Raw genomic sequence first — 18,969 nt, 5'->3', positions numbered from 1 at the left:
TGGAATGAGCACTCCAAAGGCATTGCGCAGAGATCATAGGAGAGACAGAAGACTGGTTTCCCCATTTGATCCACACAGGGTTTGAAACCCAAAAGGCATGATATAAGGGGCTGGCCAAGCTCAGCCTTTGCATAGAATGTTCAGGAGATCACGATTCAGGTTCTGAGGAGACCCACCACAGTCCTGGCCCTCCACAATGTGCTCCACGAGAGGCTTAAATCAATCCAAAGAAACTCAGTGTGGGGTGACGTTGACTATAAAGCCTCAGAGTAATTGTCCTTTGTATATATGTTATCAACTCCTTCCAACCCATGTGAGAATAAGACAGATCACAGATTTTGCAGGTAGACAGGGGAAACTTCCAAACCTGGACAAGTTACTGAACCTCCCTGTACCTCCCTCATACTCACCTGGAAGACAAGGGTGGAATAGCCACAGAACTTTATCTAAATCCCACTGAAAACCAGAGCATTTTGGTAATATTGCCCAACCTTACCTAACTGATATGAAGCCATTTATGGGGTTTATTTACCCTCAGTATGAATCATCTAAGATTTTGCTGCTAAATATTGCTGTTTGCTTATGGAGGGGGCATCAATGGGATATGTGCCATCTTAATTTTCTAACATCTAAAGAATTTTGAATTCAGAAGCATATCCAGCCCAAGCATTTCGGATGAAAAATTTGAGGAGATACATATATATATGGGGGTGTGTGTGGGGGTGGGGGGGTGTTTCCATAGTATAAACTGCACATAACAAGGGCTCAAAAATGACAGTGATTATTAAAAAGAGAGATTGTCTACCTTAGATTTTATAAAACCTTGAGGGGTGAGGCAGTTGAGACATTTCAGAGGAAATACAAGTTTTCTATCTCTGGTCCCCCCAAATCTTTACAATCTTATTTTGCAAAAGGTGGTGGCAATTGCTTTTCCTGATCATGCCTTTAAATTATAGATACTGCCATCGTCCTCCCATTCACAACAGGAGGAAGAAAGTTCAGAGGATCCATTACAGATGCTAGTGGAGGCTGGCAAGGGAGATTCTGGGAGAGAGAGCAGCTGTGCAAGGGCCCGGTAGAGCAGAAGAGAGGGTCAGACAAGAAAGTGAGCCTCAAAAGCCTGGGACCCAGCAAGCTCGGCACAAAGTGGTGACAAATGAAGACAGAGGTTGTTTGGGGGAATTGTAAAGAGCCTCGAATGACAGATGTTTGCATGTTATCCTCTAGATCAGTGGTTTCCAAAACTTTCAAGCGAGAAAACGTAAGTGAAACAGAATTCGATTTGCATGGGATCTCTGAATGCTTGCAGCCACGCTCCAACTCATTTTTATTTGGTGGCCCAAGTGCCCTTTCAAAAGAGCAAATCTGATCATCTCAGTCCTCAGGGTATGCTCTAGAAAGCTATCTCATTAAACGTGGAGTAAAATGCCATCTCCCTGCAGGCTCTGGCTGACACAGCCCTGCTCACCTCCACAGCTCATTTCACATCACCTCCTTGACTTACCACTCGTGTGTTCTCCCGTGAGCCCACGCCCCTTCCCACCTCAAGGATTTCCAAAGGATGCCCTCTGCCTTTCTTCTCCCTCCTACTTACCTAAGTAACTCCTACTCTTCCAAATCTGAGCCTGGCTGTCCTTTCTGGGGGGATCCTTTCCCAGCTTGGCCAGACCCCTGTGCTAAGCTCTGCTGCACTTGTGAATGTCTCCAGTGTGGCACGTCATCACGGGTGGGTTAAATCACTAGCTGTAGGTTTGGTTCTTTGATGCTTTCCCCTAGTGTGCTGTAAATTTTGAGAATGGGAAGTGCAGTCCTATCTGTCTTGTTTCAGACAGTGTCCCTGATACCTCCCCCAGTGCCAGCCACTAAGCAGCAATGACATGTTGAAAAAGAAAAAGAGAGAAAGGGTGGGGGGGATAAATAAATAAATAAATAAATACAGCAGGAAGACAAATGGAGAGGAAACTACTGTGGTTGAAATAAGGATGGCGCCTTTGGTTGAAGCAAGAGTGTGGGGCCTGGGGTACTTCCCACCAAGCCTGCTCCTTGTCCTCCAGGGGTCCTTCCAGGCACAGGGTAGGGATACTCTGAAAGGCTGGTAGATGACCAGTGCTCTAACAAAAGGCTTTGTTATTTGGCTTGGTGGTGGTGTTGGTGGGGGGTGAATATTATTCTCTTGGTCTGAGGAAACTTTCCCACTTAATGGTCCATAGAATGGATAATCATCAAAGTAGCTTTGTGTAGACAGGAAGCATATTTCATTCATTTATTTCAACATCTCATCTCTCTTGGGTGGAGAAAGACCATAAAAGACATCTGTAGGCTGGTTTGAATTGTGTTCTTTTGTGTAAGCCTGGATGTCAAGGAGACATTTCTTTGGAAAGTCATCTTGGCCTTGGCCTTGGCCCAGACCATCGGGGAAATCGCTTCTGTCCTCCACAGATTTCAACGCACACAGCCCCTCCCTCGGCATGGGGTCATGTGACCCAGGGCAGATCCTGTGAGTCCAGCACTCAGTCAGTGTGGTCAGCTGTAATGGAGTTGAGGGACGCCTTTATCTGTTAAATAGGGTGAATCGAAGTGAAAATTACCTTTTGATTGAGGACCATTGCTGAAGAGAATCGATAGAAATGGCCCGAGATTTATTGGCACCGTCTCAACTTTAAGTGTTGTAGACTTTCAAATTACTGGAACACTGGGTTTCAGGATTCAACCTCTTCAAGGCCAGCTGAAAATAAACAACAGAGTGAGTTAAAGAAGTAGAGTGTCTGCAATTTCAGATTAAAGAGAAAATATGTGCTGACCAAAAGTAAGTCGTCTTTCAACCTCAAAATATGCTTTCCAAATTCTAAGAGCCTGTGTTTGACATGTTTAAGAGGGAGAGAGATCACAGCTGAAGTTGTCTTTGTTCAGAATGTAGGAGACAGTTTTGTCTAGACTTTCAGGAAAGATATAGAATGACATTTTCAGAACAAATCAAAATATATTTTTAAGTTCCTTTTTTTTTCCCCTTCAGGAAGAGATTTGACATGCTTCTATAATTTGAATTCGGTTGATCTATAAATGGCCTCAGTGGTTTAATATGAAGAGTAGAGTAAAACGAACCATTGAGAAAGGTATTGAAAATGCTGTTAGTTCCCTTTCTTGCCTTATAATAATATTACTGACAACAACTCAATAACTAATATTGAGTGGCTTCTAGGCATGTGCTAAGCTCTTGACATACCTTCTCTGATGGTTCTCACAGCAACACTACAAGATAGTTATTTGAAATTGTGCCAATTTCTGTATAAAGAAACGGAAGCACAGAGACCTGGAATGACTAGCCCAGAGCCACAGAGCCCTGGTGGCCCAACAAGGACCATGTCTGACTGATCCCTGGCAACCATCCTCACCATCGTGCTATGTCCTCTTTCCCACAGGGCCAGCATCGTACAGAAACGCATCATTTATTTTCAAGATGAAGGTTCTCTCACCAAGAAACTTTGTGAACAAGGTAAGTTTTTGCAGGTGGGGAGGGGCAGATAAATAGAAGGGGCTCTTTCAGTTCAGGCATCCTGCTGCAGGAGTTAAGGCGATCGGGCTCTCTGAGTCCCCGTGGGTTCTACTTTCTCACGAAGCTCCGATTTTTAATCTGGCTGTGTGCTGTGGATAATTGGATCCGCCTTAAGCTCTAATTACTCAGCTTGATTCCCTGGGTAGGAGATAATGTACCTCGTATTGGTGTCGTCGTCTTATTTTTGTGAAACAGTGATTATTCTGGAGAGGTTCCTTGGAATAACTCACAGGACTTAATTAAGGAATGCGCAATTGTGTACCTTTAAAAAGTCTATAATGGTTCTCTGGGGAAAAAAAAATCACCCCAAGGAACTCGTTTGGACAATATGGGGGATTTTCCTCAGGAAAGGCCAGCAGGGTACAGGGATGCCATGGAGCCACTGGTCTTGTGATTACATCACATTCAAGATTCTGGGACTTAGATTTGCAAGCTCATCAACCCCCTCTCCTTTGAGACATTCTGACAAAGCTCATGGAGTCTAAGAAGACTGGGAAGGTTAAAACAGGGGCCTAGATTCAAATCAGGCCTGAGTTTGAATCTGTCTCTGTCCTTCCTAGCAATAAGACAACCTAAGTAAAGTGGTGCCTTGCCTCCTTGGCACATAGTAAATGCTGTCTATATAAGTGTTAGCTTTAGTTAGCAGATTCCAAAAGTTTGTTCATTAATCTACTGTAAAAAAGAAAAAATAAGACCTTAAACATCTGAATGTGTTTAGAAGTCATTAGATAACTAAATAAAAATAGAAGATGTTCTATAATTATACAGCTTAACTATCTCATTTCTATTCATTTCTGCAGAACTTTTATTTGCATTTGGAGCAATTGGTCTTTGGAGAATAAATAATCTTTTCCAACTCTAGCAAATCATAAGCTACTAAGAAAGGTTGATAAAGGTCATCTGGGGAAATAATAATAATAGCTAATATTTTCTGAGTGCTTGTTATATGCCAGGCACTATTCTGAGGATATCATAGGCATTAATCACGTAATCTGCACGACAACCCTATGTGGTAAAGATGATGATATTATTCCTATTGAAAAGTTAAAGAGCCTGAGAAACAGTCTAAATGACTCTCCTCACCTCATAAAGACAGAGGTAGAGGAAAGGTTTGACACAAGTGTCCTAAACTACCACCCTCCCATCAAAGCAAATACGTCCTATTTCAGTAGCTTGAATCCCCTTGGACAGGTCAATGCATTGTCTCCCTACAGATGAGCTGCAGCACAACCAAGTTCTATGTGGAGGATTGTGGAGTCAGAGGGTGCCCTGCCCTACCTGCCATTTCAGGGTCAGACCTTGCCATTAGGGCTCCTTGCTAGTTTCCAGGGGACACCACCATACATGGCTTTGAGGACTTTCCCTTCTTATACTTAACTAACCAAAGGGTCACTCAGCCTTTCTCCAAGCAGAGAGCTTTTTCACCTCTTAAGGCTTGTGGTTCCTGAGTGAATCCTATTACTGATTCCCTGGCCATGAAGGGAAGTCCAACTGAGGGGTGGAGTTGTGGAGGTTCTGTATCACACATTCATAGGCCACCTCTTGGTCTTCCCCCATAAGTGGCTGATCGCTCCTTTGCATGTAGTTCTGTTAGTCTGTCAGAGGACAGCTTTATTCCCAGGATTCCAGGGTTCTGAGGAGACACTTCGCTGACATCCCATCTCCATGTAACTGAAAGGAATCATTAACTAAAGGGACTTTCCAAAGGCTCGATTCAGATGTTGTGTAAAACCTTTGTCTAAGGTGTAAATGGGCTTAAGTTCTATAGATACAACGCCAATAAAATGGCATAGCAAATATTTAGTTGTTTCCCCTAGATAGAGAGCTTATCAAAATGACTAATCATGCATCTCTATACAGGGCCACTAGCCAGTGGCAACATAGTAGACCAAAGGAAAAAAAAAAAGGGTAGGGGCAAAGGTCCTGGGCCACAGACTCATCAGATATAGTTGTAGATGATCCCCAGAGTCAGCAGCCCCAGGAAGAAATCAGCCAACAAAGAAATCAGTCAACACACCTTAAGAAAGTGTATAAAATGCAAGCACAGAGCAAAGGGATTTTTAAAATATGTATTATCACTTAATTATCACCAGCTTTTTCATTAAAGTCTTGTATATTCTTTGCTTCCTTGTTGAGTCAAATCAAATCTATCAAGAAAGGGGATCGTGAAACTTGGAGTCATTCATTGTTTCCCCCCCAATTGAAGCCATTAATCCATAGGGAAAGAATTAAGTGCCATACAGATAAAAAGTAATAGAGATTGTTACTTTTTAAAAAGCAACATAAACATTAAGTTACTTACAATTAAGAAGAGAGGAACATAAAATATTCAAAAAGGTGACCTGTAATAAACATGCACACAGACACCATGTCATAAACAAGGAGAGAGACCAAGGGGAGGAAGGATAAAGAGAAACTCAGAAGACAGCGGCACATGAGCAGAGATGGGGGAAAAGAAGAAAAAGGAAAGAAGAACAAAGAATGCAGAGAAGGCAAGGGATTAAGAGTAGAGGTGGGGAGGAAGGGAAACTCAGCCTTGTTCCTGCCTGAAGTTACCTGCACCTGGCAGCCCTGCTGTGGTCCTGCAGGGAACAGACTGGGGCTCCTCCTCACCACCCTTTGAAAGCCTGGTTCATTATCAGTAGGTTTTTCCTCAGTAGGAAAGACTCGTTTTCAAACCTCGAAATTTAATTTTTAGATGAAGGCTAAATTTCCTTTGGAATTCCAAAAGGTTCATTATAAATGCATTTCTTTAAATCCTTGAAATCTCTTTAACTTTAGCACCTAAATCTGAAAGCCCTTTTGATAAGGTAACGCTACCAACTGGCCTTATTGGAGGTCCACCAGAGATGACTGCTGCCTTGTTTAACCATAGATGGTTGCTACAATCAAAACCCCAGCATGTAGCTCTTAGTTCTGAATTCATTTCTCAAAGCTAGTTTTGGTTTTTTACACTATAGTTGATCATAATGGGAATGAAAAAGTCTTTGAAGACAAAGTCTTCAGGAGTTACTTGTTCATGCTGCCTTTCCTGAAATATATTCTATGGGGTTTGTCCCTGAAAGATCAAAGTGGTTCACCCAGGAATTAGATCCAGGCTCCATGCACATATGGTGGGAGGTGGGGAGGTGCGTGTACTTGCTCCTAGGTGCTGAGAATGCTCTGGCCTTTCCTAAGTGTACAAAAAGTAGTCAATTATTTCCACTTTGAGTTTTTGCAGTCCTCATTTTGGGAGTTGTTTGGAAATCCTGAAGCTATAGCGGGAGGTAATTTTTTAAATGCACTGTTCCTCATTTGGAAAAAGCTAAACAGAAACAACCCCCAATTATTTTTTTAAATCTCATTGTTTATGTAGACAAATCCTGATGACTTTCCTGGAATGACAGAATACAGAGACTAAGGGAATGGGGTCTGGACCCCCAAAGACCTGGGTCTGCACTACTCGCTAGCTCTGGGTGATCTTGAGTACATTTCCTAATCCATCTCAGTTTACCAGTTGGTAAAATGGGGATAACCAAAGTACTTACCTCTTAAGATTATGAGAATAAATGAGACGACGTATGGAGAGGGATCAGCATATACAGGGAATCAATGCACGGCAGTTATTATTACCACATCCCATAGTTTTTTCTCCATCCTAGAACCTAGAATTCACATCAACCATCACTTATTTTGCATGTTCAAACCCAATGAACCCAGTGAATTCCCAAAGGAAGATCTGCAAAATGCTCTTTCTGACATTGAAAATTATTTTATGCTCTTTGTTGATGTTCTTTGTGTAATATTAAAGAATAAATGTCCAACTTGCAAAAAAAAAAAAAGACTTATGTGAATACTGCTAGGGAAACTAAAGAAAAAGCTATTGCAGCAAGCTGCATCTGTAGTCATTGTTTTCATCTTGTAGGAAGCAGAACAGACTAAAAGCAACAAGGCAAAGTTAGGAATGTGGGTTTGACAATCGGAAATACTGAATTTATTCATGTAATCTCTCCTTCCCTACTTATCAGCTATTCACAGCTAAAAAATGGGGGTGGAGAGAGAAGCTGAAGTTTTTCCTGGCTGCTTCTATACTCAGAAGTAAACCTGAACCTATGAACATATTTCCAACCCCCACCCCTCCCAGTACAGTCTCTGAAAGCATGATAAGAAGTGAGGTGACTACATGGCAATTTAAAAAAAAAAAAAACAAACTTTTTTTTCAGCTGTTCTTTCTGTCTCTCTACTTGTTCTTACTGCTGTCCTTCAAAGCCTCTCCCTCAGGTCTAGACATTTTGGCCCTGGATAATATTTCTTGGATAAAACACACATGTGTATCCCTCTGAAAATTTGGTAGGAAAATCCCATTAGAAGAGGGATGGAAGGATATCTGAGTACATTTTATCCCTAGTTTTCCAAGACCCCGCCTTTGTCTCAAAGATTCTGCCCTATTGGTCCCAGAGAGATCCTCAAAATTATTCAAACACAAGCTCTGATGTTATTTTTTTTCAAAATCTAGTTTTCGTTCTCAGAGGTCTACAAAAATCCTTTGTAGCCCAAGTACTGACCTGGTTCCTGAGTCTTACAAATCGATGAAAACTGTACTTCATCTTCTTTTTTTAGAAGTTAAAGATAAGACAAATCAAGATGGCACTGCCATATAGAAGGACCTTTTTGGCTTCCTAACTCGGGGATTTTTCTGTTTCAGATTCCACATTTGATGGGGTGACTGACAAGCCAATCTTAGACTGCTGTGCCTGTGGAACTGCCAAGTACAGACTCACATTCTATGGAAATTGGTCTGAGAAGACACATCCAAAGGATTACCCTCGTAAGTAGAGAGCTACTTTGTGGGTTGAGGGAGTACAGGTTGTCAGAGTTCTGAATGTGGGACAGACAAGCTGAAATGTGTCAATTCTGCTCACCGTTATCAATTGATTCATGAAACGTGCATTTCAAGTAAGTAAATTCATTAAGACAGGCAGATGGAGTAGTGATATGCTGTTTGCTTCTTTGCATAGCATTGTTGTGTTTTTAATCTGTGATTTAAAAACTCTTTCTAATAGTCATGCTACTTCTCTTCAGGACAGGCATTTGGTAATCTCAGTCTTCAATTATAATCCATAATTACAAACAGGCCTTTGTGCCGAAAACAGCTGGTAAAGTGACTTGCTCTTGACTCCACAAATCAACATCAGCAACATCCTCAAGCAGGTGACGGCTGGCAATCTGTCAGCCTCTTCCCTACTGGTTCCAGATGCCACCTTTCAATTTCTTCATGACATCATGCTCTAGATAGCCAATATCAATCCATGAGAGAAATCAGGAGACCCCAAAATTGCTAGTTAGGAGTAGATCCTTAATCAGGACCTTCCCTATCCCTGTTTCTGAGACAGTTGTCTCAAAAAAAAAAAAAAAAGCCCAACATGATGCCCAGTACTGCAAGATAAATAAGTAAATAAATTTTAAAACCATAACATGTGCCAGGCACTCTGTTAAACTCTGGAGATATAAGAGTGAATCAAAAAAGATTCCGTGTAGGTTCTCATTCCACTCAAAGAATAGTCCAGATGTTAATCAAACCATCACACAGAAGGAAGTAAAACGTTTTAACTATGAGTAGTGAACCTACCATGTACCAAGCATTTTCACATATGTAATGTCATTGAATTCTCAAAATAACTTGGTTTTGTGGTTAAGCTCACTGGGGACCAGAGAGATATCATGATTTGCCCAGAGTCAAATGTAAGTGGTGGGTCCGAGTCTCAAACAAGGGTTTGCCAGGCTCTTTGTCTTGCCTTCAGTTTGGGTTGTCTTTAGGCCTGAGCTTACCCGTTCTCTCTGGCTGTGGGGGGCAGAAGGTCCATGTGTGGCACTGAGCAGGTTTTTTTCTGCTCTTTGTCTGTTTTGTTCCTGCGCATTTCACTTTGGAGTTACCACAGCTGGGAAGGCCCCGTGGGAATGGCAGAAAGAGATTAAAAAGAGGAATTTGAGCCAAGCCCCAGAGGAAAAGGGAGAAAAGGGGCACATGGTTGGAACTTCAGAAGACCCAAGCCAGACCAGAACCTTCCTGGTCCCCAAACAGCCCACCCAGGGGGGACTCCAACATTTCTTGGCAGATCAAGAGCCCTATTGTTTAATTTTACCCACGTACATTCGAGGCTTGGGATCTTAGAAGCCTAGTTCAATCTTCTGACTCTGGGATTCAGCCTGATGTGCCTCAGCTGGTGTGGGAGACCTGTGTGAACAAACTTGGACTCTCTGCCTGGAGGAGAAAACCACTTGGAACAAGTATGTTGGAAAAAATTTCCTACAGGCCTCTATCCACTAACCAGAGGAAATAAAATGTTAGGGGGCCATTACTCATCCTTTGTGATTCTAAGATTTTTTTTTTTTTTGCCCTTTTCTATTCTGCCACCATCATTTCCCAGAATTGGTGGGGGGATGGGGTACAAAACCATTGTTTCTGGGTCTTTGGGGCAAATGAAATACAAATCTGCAGAGAATTTCAGTGGAGTTGCTGGAAGTTTCTTAATAAATATAGCAGACACAAGTTCTAGTTTCCCCAGATTGTTCCACTATCAGATATTACGTTATACTGTCAGATCGTATCCTAATTTTTGGTTGGACAATTTCATCACTATATACAGAATAGCATTTATCATATCATACTGCAGTTATTTCTTCAGGAGCCTTTCTTCCCCACCGGACTGAGAAGTCTTCCAGGACAAAAGCCAGCCAGGATGAGGACCAGGACCAGGCACCAACTTCTGAGCTCAGAGTGGCTTTACTATGTCCTGGGAAGCAAGTGTCTAGCCTTCACCTAGTCAAGATGGCCAGCACTGAACAGGGACTGTAGGCTGGACTGTCCTTTCCTTGGAGGGAAAGGCGTGAACTTGAACATTCAGAGAACTGGAAACACTTGGAAGAGAACAGGGAAGGTCACCTCAGGACCTTGAAATCTCTGTTCCCCAAAATGATTTCTATCAGTCTTAGGTAGCAGGTAAATTTCCTTTTGTTGCTGCAGATCCTGTCTTGATAACCAATCCTGTCACCAAACACAGAGAAGCTTCCCTACACCAGTGCCAACTGAAAGACACCAAATCCCCCTCTTCCTTTGTTAATCAGTCATCCAAAACACCACTTTTTCTGCAGGGATCTTACAACAGTGATTCTCTAGCATTTTATTCCCAGAACCCCTTTTATCTGCTTAAAAATTACTGAGAACTTCAACATATTTTTGTTTATGTGTGTTCACCATATCAAAAATTGAAACGAATTTTAAAATATTGATTAATTAGTTTTAAAAAGTAATATATAGTAAATTATTAATAAACTCATTAGAAGTTGACGTAAGTAAAACATTTTATAAAAATTACTATGCTGTCCATAACAAAAGAAAGTTAGTAAAAAAGCATTGTTTCACATTTCTGCCAGTTTTTTAAATGACTGGCTTAATAGAAGACTCACAGATTCTCATTCACCTTTGTTTCTGCTTTCAGTCTATTGTGGTATGTTTTTGGTTGAAGTACAGGGAGAAAATTCCACCTCACACAGATACATAACTGGAAATGGGAAGAGTATTTTAATAGCCTTTCCAAACAAATATAAATCATCTTTAATACCATGCCACATACTACAACCAACTCTACAAATGATTATTTTTAAAGGCCAATTATACTGTGGAATATGAAACTATGTCAATGGATTTGTACTGGGTTACACTAAAATGCATTGCTTACCTTCCACCTTGAATGGAATTTGATAACATCATAGATTGTTCATTTGGAAATTATTGGTTTATTGAATTATACAGATCATCCAAATGCCGAGACCGTTCATTAAACAATATGAAAACCCTCATCTGAAGAGTGTTTAGGTGTTGCAAAGCTATCAAATTCATAGAATGCATTCAGGTTGTCCAAGATTCTGATTTTTTATTGAAATCTTAAATTTTATCATTGTCAAAAAGTACCCATCAGCTGTTTTCCTTGAAGTGACAGGCACACTTCATTTTTGAGAAAATTTCTGCCTCATTCCCAAGTCTGAATAACCATGACTTGTCTGTCATTTGTTCTTTCATGTAAAAATTATGTTTTATTACAGAAAAAGGCAACTATTCCAGCTTGCACCTCAAAGAACACATAAGTGCTTTCATTTGGGACAATAAGAGTACTTCATATACAGCAGAAGTGCTTTTGCATATTTCCCAGTTAGTCACACAGAATAATAAAAAGATGTGCACTAAAAGGTAGAGATTTAATAAAATTAATCATTTTTATTGTTTCATCAGGGACATTCTTGTGTGAAACTAACTTTTCTGTTGTCTACTGTGAGTCAGTGGCAGTGAAGAAACATTGAGTGCTGACAGTTCAGGGCCACTACCTTGACCCGTGCTCAGTGCCAGCAGTAATGTCAGCACACAGCAAAAAGCAAATTATGTCTTAATATTACTATGAAAATATTTTTCACCTTTCAGACCTCCAAAAGCGTCTTGGGGTCCTCAGGGCTCTGTGAATCACACTTTAAGAACCTCTGTGATAGGATAAGATAGCAACTTAAGGTGCTCTTACTTTCTGAGAAACTTGAGATTCATCATGGAGGGTTGAGCAACAGGGAGGGTTGAGCACCACCTGTATTTTCAACCATTTGGTACAGTGGGCCACATCTGCAGGTGATTCTTCTCAATCATGGTGCAAAACATTCGTTCCAAATGCTATTTCTGGGGTTCCCTCCATTGGAGTACAGAGCACTCTGCAGTTCCCACTCTGGAGAGTAGATGCGGTGAAAGGGAGGTGGGAGAATGGCCTAAATGGCCACTGGCCTTCCTTTTAATGACCTAAATCTCTGCTGGCCATCCGGAAATAGTGAGATCCTCTTAATATATTCCCAATCAAGAAGATCTAGAAATCCTTTTTAAGCTTGGATCATATAAGTTTACCTCCTAATTTTGTAATGGGAAAAACAAACAAACAAACAAACAAAAAATGTGAAACACAAAGAAATCATGCTCAGATCACATAGCCAGCAAGGGTCCCCACCAAAATCAGAGCTAAGATCCTGATTTCCTTTTGTCTTCCTCTGGGGTCTGTCATGAGGCAATCTGTCCTCTACAGTAAAATTAAATGTCTTAAACACAAAGCATCTTTTAATAAGGGTTGGCTATACAGACACGAAACTCAACTGGTACCAAATTCTGTACCACACTGAACTGCTGGGCCCACTGTAGAAAGACCTACTCTGCGGAAATCCTAACTAGATGTCAGAAAGAGAAGGAGTAGATTTGCTGAGCCTGATGGAATTCCTGATTCCTGAAGCACTAGGAAAACTGCAAGCTCCTGCAGCATCTGCTCTAGGTACTGTCAGTCTAGTTCCCAGGCACAGGAACTATAGGAGCAGTTGCTTCCCAGGAACAAGGTGACCAGGCACATCAGGATGTCCCAAGGTCTGGAGATATGCCCAGTCTTTGCCACAGAATTGGGAGCTTCCTACCAACTACTGACTCTCATTGGTCTCCAGCTTGCATACAGCTCCTGGGTTTTTTTGACAAATGCTTCCATCTCGTAGAAACTCTGTCATCTTCCTAGACAATGGAAGGCATATGACCCCCAGCCATTCAATACTGTTTTAAAAGTACATATTGATGAAAAGAATATTTATCCAGAATCCCATTATTGTGTTACTTAAAATATTGATATGGCCACTGGGAAATATACTCTACATAATCAAAGTTAATTTTACAATGAAATTCAACCATCTTCTCTGTTGGGTCACTTACCTTTAAAATTTATTGCATCCAATCACTTGAAAAACCATCGCTTTAACACTTGGCAACTATTTTTATTCCTTTACATATCCATCCACTGACCGAGTACCTACTTCACATTCAAACATACTGAGTCCTACTTTTTGCACTTGATTTTCCTTTCATAATCATAATTTATTACGGCAGTTTACTCCAAACCATTTATCCATCTCTTCTTTTATTGACCTTTCAGGTTGATGTCAGATCTTTTGCTAGCTTAGAGAGTACTGCAGTAAAAACTTTGTCTGTAAAGTCTCCTCCACCCTTCCCCTTTTCTTGAAATTATTTCCTTGAAATAATTTCCCAAGAGTAAGACTGCTGGCTCAAAGGATGTGGGATTTTTTTTTTTTTTTTTTTGACTTGAGATTGCTTGCCGGATTCGTCTCTGAAACATTTGTATTGATTCACCATGTTAACCATAATGAACAAAATATCTATTTCTCAGCATTCAATTTAAGCTTTTCTTGTTTGGATTCGGCCAATTTGATGGTCATAAAAAATTAATCTTATTATTTTAAATTGGTCTTGGTTGAAATTATTAACACACTTGAATCTTTTTTTTTTTTTTTAATGTTTATTGTCCTTTGTCTTTAAATCACTAGGGAGGTGGCATGAATCAAAGTCTAATTTTGCTCATTATCTCTCCAGGGCCTTGCTCGTTGTCTGGCACATTGAAGTTCTCAATAAATTGTGTTGCATGAATGCAAGAAGCAGTTTGAAAATGAGTTAAGGAAAGAAAGAATGGAAGGAGATGAGCAATGAAAAGCTACTGAAGAGGTTAGGCCAGGGGAGAGAGAGGGGACCATATGTGGCCATCACATGGAGAGCAGATTGGATGGGGTCAGTGGTGTGTGAGAAGGTGGGTTAGGAGGACATTGCCATGAGTCAGCAGTGATGGCCGGGCTTGGACCGTGGTGGTGGAGCTGGTGATGGGGGAGATAGTAAATGGGCCTATCTGTCAGCAGCAGATTTTGTCATGGATTGGATGCGGAGGAGTAAGGGAGAGAGAGAAGCATCAAAGCTGATAAGCCACGTGTCTGGCTTAGAAATGGAGGTGCCTTTTCTTTTTAAAATATTCCTCAGTATTATTGTCTTTCTATTTTTACAAATGATTTTTGAAATCATGTCATCAAGCTTGTAAAGGATCCTGTCAGAATGTTAAGTGGAGTTGCATTAAATCCAAAAATTGCCTTGGGAATAATTGTTAGCTTAATAATATTTAGCTTGCTTAGTTTCTTCTCATTTATGAATAAAACCAACCATTTGTGGGCTTCCTTAGTACAGAGCCTAGAACAGTGATAACATGTGACTGACTATAGGCTTCCTTTCCCAATCTAACTTCACTATCCCCAAGCCACCTCCTTCTGTCCCTCCCTGTGGAGGCTGAAGGTGGGCAGTCCTCTTCCAGAGCCACAACTTCTGTCCAGCTACCCTCTCTTCCAGCTGCAGCTCTCCTTCCTGATTCCTGTAGGGAAACATTTCAAGTTTAGCGGTGCTGTTTTAGTCAGCTTTTTCATTTTGCTGTGACTAAAGGACCCAACCAGCACAATTTTAGGGAAGGAAAAGTTTATTTGGGTGCTCAAGGTTTCAGAGGTCTCAATCCAGAGATAGCAGGCTTCATTCCTTGGAGCTCAAGGTGAGGCTGAACATCATGGCAGAAGAGTGTGGCAAACTCGCATGATGATAAGAAAGGAGAGAGAGAGAGATAGAGAGATATCTCTCCAAGGGCCAGATATAAATATATATCCCTAGCTGAGGATATAGCTCAGTTGGTAGAGTGCTTGCCTTGCATGCACAAGGTCCTGGGTTCAATCCCCAGCACCACAAAAAAACAAATATATATCCCAATGACTGACCTCATCCAGCCACACCCCACCGGCCTTCAGTTACCACTCGGTTAATCCCATTAGGTGATCAATTCACTGATTTAGTTAAGGCTCTCGTAACCCCATCATTTCTCCTCCAAACCCTCTTGCATTATCTCACAGGTGAACTTTTGGGGGACACCTCACATCCAAACCATAACAGGTGCTCACCACCCCTGAGAGCTCCACCTTCCTTTACTGCTTTCCTTTAACCCTGCTGTGCCCTTGTAAATTGTCCCTACACCAATCTATCCTCTCTTACCCCATTTGATGATGCCATCTGTTTCCTGTGGGACAGCAATGCCCCACATTTTCAGGAATTGATTCTTAGACTCTGTATGTGCGAAATGAACATACAGTATGGGCACTGACTGCTCCAGGGTTCCTCTAGGGTTATGCTTGCCTGCTGTACTGCCACCTTCTCTGACCCACTCACCTTACTCTCCCAGATGGCTCCAATGCTGCTTCCCCACATTGCTTTTCCAGGACGTGGAGACATCCACATGGGCTGTCTTTTCTCTGGATCTGTGGCTAAACTCAGATGCCAACTCAGTTCCCATTCCCATGTCTTCTAAATCCCCTCTCCCTTTACCAACCTGGGTTCTCGTCTCACCCAGAACATTCACAGGAGCCTTGCTCTGGACGGACACCTCAGTACTTGCTTGTTAGGCAGGTGTTTTCTAGACTTTTACCTAAAAGGAGACTCTTTAAGAATGGGGAATGCATTTGCATGGATCATGTTTCCCTACTTTAAAAATATCTGCAATTTCTGTAAAAACTAAAACTTGAATAAATTATAATTTTTCATAAATGATTCTCTTTCTCCCGTGAAAGCTGTACAGTTTCTTTCTTATACATCCCTCATGAAGTTAATGCCTTGGACTACTTTGTGTTTGTTATTATTATGAATGAGGTTTCCAGTTTTCATTATGTTTTCTGACAGGTTATAATTAGTATAGAAGAATGTTATTGATCATTAGTAACTTTTATTGTACCTGTATGCTTTTTCCTTAATGCCTCTACCCAAGATTTCTCAGATTACATAAGTAATCAATCACAATTTGCCTGTAATGGGTTTGTCTTTTTATTTTTTTCTGATTACTCTTCTGTTATTTGTACGGTCTCCCTCTTATTCATTGACAAGAACTCCTTTACAATTTTAAATCATAATGGTAAAAATGGACAGACTTGCTTCACTTCTGTTTGTATTTACAATGCCTTTAATATCTCTTAATTACAGTGTTGACTGTTGGCTTCAATGTTAAATATAGATGCCTTCTTTGCATTTTTTAATGGATTTCGGAGTTTTCAAATGCCACTTATTGATATGAACATATAATTGTTACTATTTAGTCTCTTGTGAGTATTATAATTACTAGTTTTCCATTTGCTAGACTACTCTGTGATGAATCTGACTTAATTATGGTGTTTTATTCCCTTTAGTATACATGCATAATCAGCATCTTCCAATATTACGTGCTTGTGACAAGACATTATATTAATTTTTGCATACATTTTCTCCATATTTTTCTTTAGCCCCATGAGATGAATACCATGTTCTCTGTTTACAGAAGAAGAAACTGAGTCCCGGTAAGGTTAGCAATGAGCAAATCTGTGAGGGAAGCAAGCTTTGAATCAGGTCTATCTGACCCAGTCTTTCTTACAGGGTCTCTCCTTTGAAGTGGTCATAGGTCACAGGTCTCTCCTTTGAAGTGGTCACAGGCCTGTCTTGTCTCTAAATTCTTCACATCTACATGTAAGAATGAAATAGGTGTATATTTTCTGAGTTTTTTCCTCCATGCTGGGGATTGAACCCAAAGGTGTTCTATCGCTGAGCTACACCCCCAGCCCTTTTATTTTTTATCTCAAGACAGGGTCTCTCAAAGTTTCAAACTTGAAATCCTCCTGCCTCAACCTCCTAAATAGGTTGGATTACAGGCACGTGCCCCCATAGCCAACTTAATTTTTTAATTTTTCTTTCTACTCTTATTTGACTTTAGTCTCAAGACCATGGAATAAATTGGTTAGTTGTTCCCTACCCACTTGTATTCATTACAGATTCCCTGAAGGCGTTGTCCACACTCAGCCCTCCTGTCCTCACCGGCAGCCCTCTTCCAGTTTTTTCATTAACTTTTGGTACCTACAGGCTTTTTTGTGTTTGTTTTAGAATTTCTTTCCTTAAAAAAAATCATCTTTTTAATTCAGGTTTTCATAGTCTTTAGTATATGACCATAGACATAGTGAAATCATTCTCCTTTCTTTTCTGACTAAATTTACAAGGGTTAACTCTGTCAACTAAGTTTCAGTAGTTGGTTAAATAATGCTCTTGGTATCCCTTTCCTAATATATATATCTATCTGCTTTTCTATATCCCAACCTTTTCTATTCCTTTTGGACTGTCCTTTGGTTCCTTTGGTAAATTTTTATATTGTTTACTTTCATATTGATTTTCCTGCTTTTTTATCATCATTGTTTTTATTAATAACAGAGACACTTAGGGCTGGGAAGCTGCTTCTTTGTTGAGCCCTGAGCTTTTCCCAGAGATTTTCATACGTGTCCTCATTTCCATTGTTCCATAGAGCGCCTGTGTGCACTTTATCTTTTCAACATACCTATTTATTGGCAAAGTATTATAAAAATCCCAAGCAATCAGAGTTTGTTTGTTTGTTTGTTTTTTGTCAACTATTGTTGTTCTTAATTTTGTTTCCTCATTTTGTCTGGATTAGAGAGTACAGAGTATGTAATTTCTGCTTTGTTTACTGAGGATTTTTTTTTTTAATAACCTAGCGGAAATTTACTTTAGAAAGCCTTTTTCTCTTATTCCACCTCAGGTGCCAAGGGATATTTTGTTCACTTCATGACACATGAGCATCATTGGTCCATACAAAGCCCCTCTGGTTTTATTTGGTTTTTTTGTTTGTTTGATTCCATTTATCCCAGAGTTATTGTGATTACTGTCATACTATAATTTTTCTGCCATCTTATTTTATGTTTTCTGATTATATGATCTTTTTTTTTTTAAACTCTTTTCTTTAAAGTGCCTAAATTAAGTCTGCTTCTGCTGGTTTAAAAATAATCTGATTCATTTTTTGTGTTCTTATGGGAGTCGCCTTTAGCATAAGACACATACCCATATCTGTTCATCTCTGTGGACTTCATCAGTATGTTACAGCAACATCTTCTCCTAAATAAAATTAGTACTTTGCATGCTCTCAAATTCCCCTGGTCTCTACCATCCCTCTACTCAAATGCATATTTCATTTTGATTGGCTTGTATTTGTTGATTGTTATGGATATTTTTTTTTCTCTTTTCTTTCGTCTTTGCTTTTCTACACAACCACAAATTTTGCTACAGCCTTGATCACGCCTTGCTTTTTAACATTCCTCTTATTTGAGTTTTTCTTGTAAGAATGTGCTGACAATAAATCTTCCCCAGGCAAACCCCCTTCAGCTTTATACAACTGAGAATATTTGTATTACGTTCTTACGTTTAAATGACATATAGCTGGACATGAGACCTAGGTTCAAAACCATTTCCTTTTATATTATAAAACATCATATTCTGATATCCAGCTCTTTGAAAGTCTGATATCAGTCGGATTCTAGTTTCTTTCAAGTCGTCTCTTCTCTGTACTTTCCCATTTTTTCTACCTGTTTGTCTCCTTAACAGTCTTACTTCTCACTATTAATGTGACTGGGTGTGAATTTTTTTTTTCTTTTTTAAAAAATGGTTTTCTGTTTTATAGGTCCTTTCAGTATGAAGCTATTCC

At 40.2% G+C, this 18,969-nt stretch overlaps 1 protein-coding gene across 1 annotated transcript in view; it reads left to right on the top strand.

The window, feature by feature from the left end:
- The window catches only part of Spon1 (spondin 1), a 264,182-nt gene that overhangs the window by 105,522 nt on the left and 139,691 nt on the right, over positions 1–18,969 (top strand). The window contains exons 4-5 of the mRNA XM_027942322.2: positions 3,420–3,493; positions 8,238–8,360. Coding sequence (XP_027798123.2) covers positions 3,420–3,493; positions 8,238–8,360 — 197 coding nt within the window. The remainder of the gene's footprint in view (positions 1–3,419; positions 3,494–8,237; positions 8,361–18,969) is intronic.

Source organism: Marmota flaviventris, chromosome 9 (genome assembly GCF_047511675.1).
Source record: "Marmota flaviventris isolate mMarFla1 chromosome 9, mMarFla1.hap1, whole genome shotgun sequence".
NCBI classification, from domain to species: Eukaryota; Metazoa; Chordata; class Mammalia; order Rodentia; family Sciuridae; genus Marmota; species Marmota flaviventris.
The sequence above is the reverse complement of the archived record's forward strand: the minus strand, read 5'-3'. Positions and strand labels throughout refer to the sequence as shown.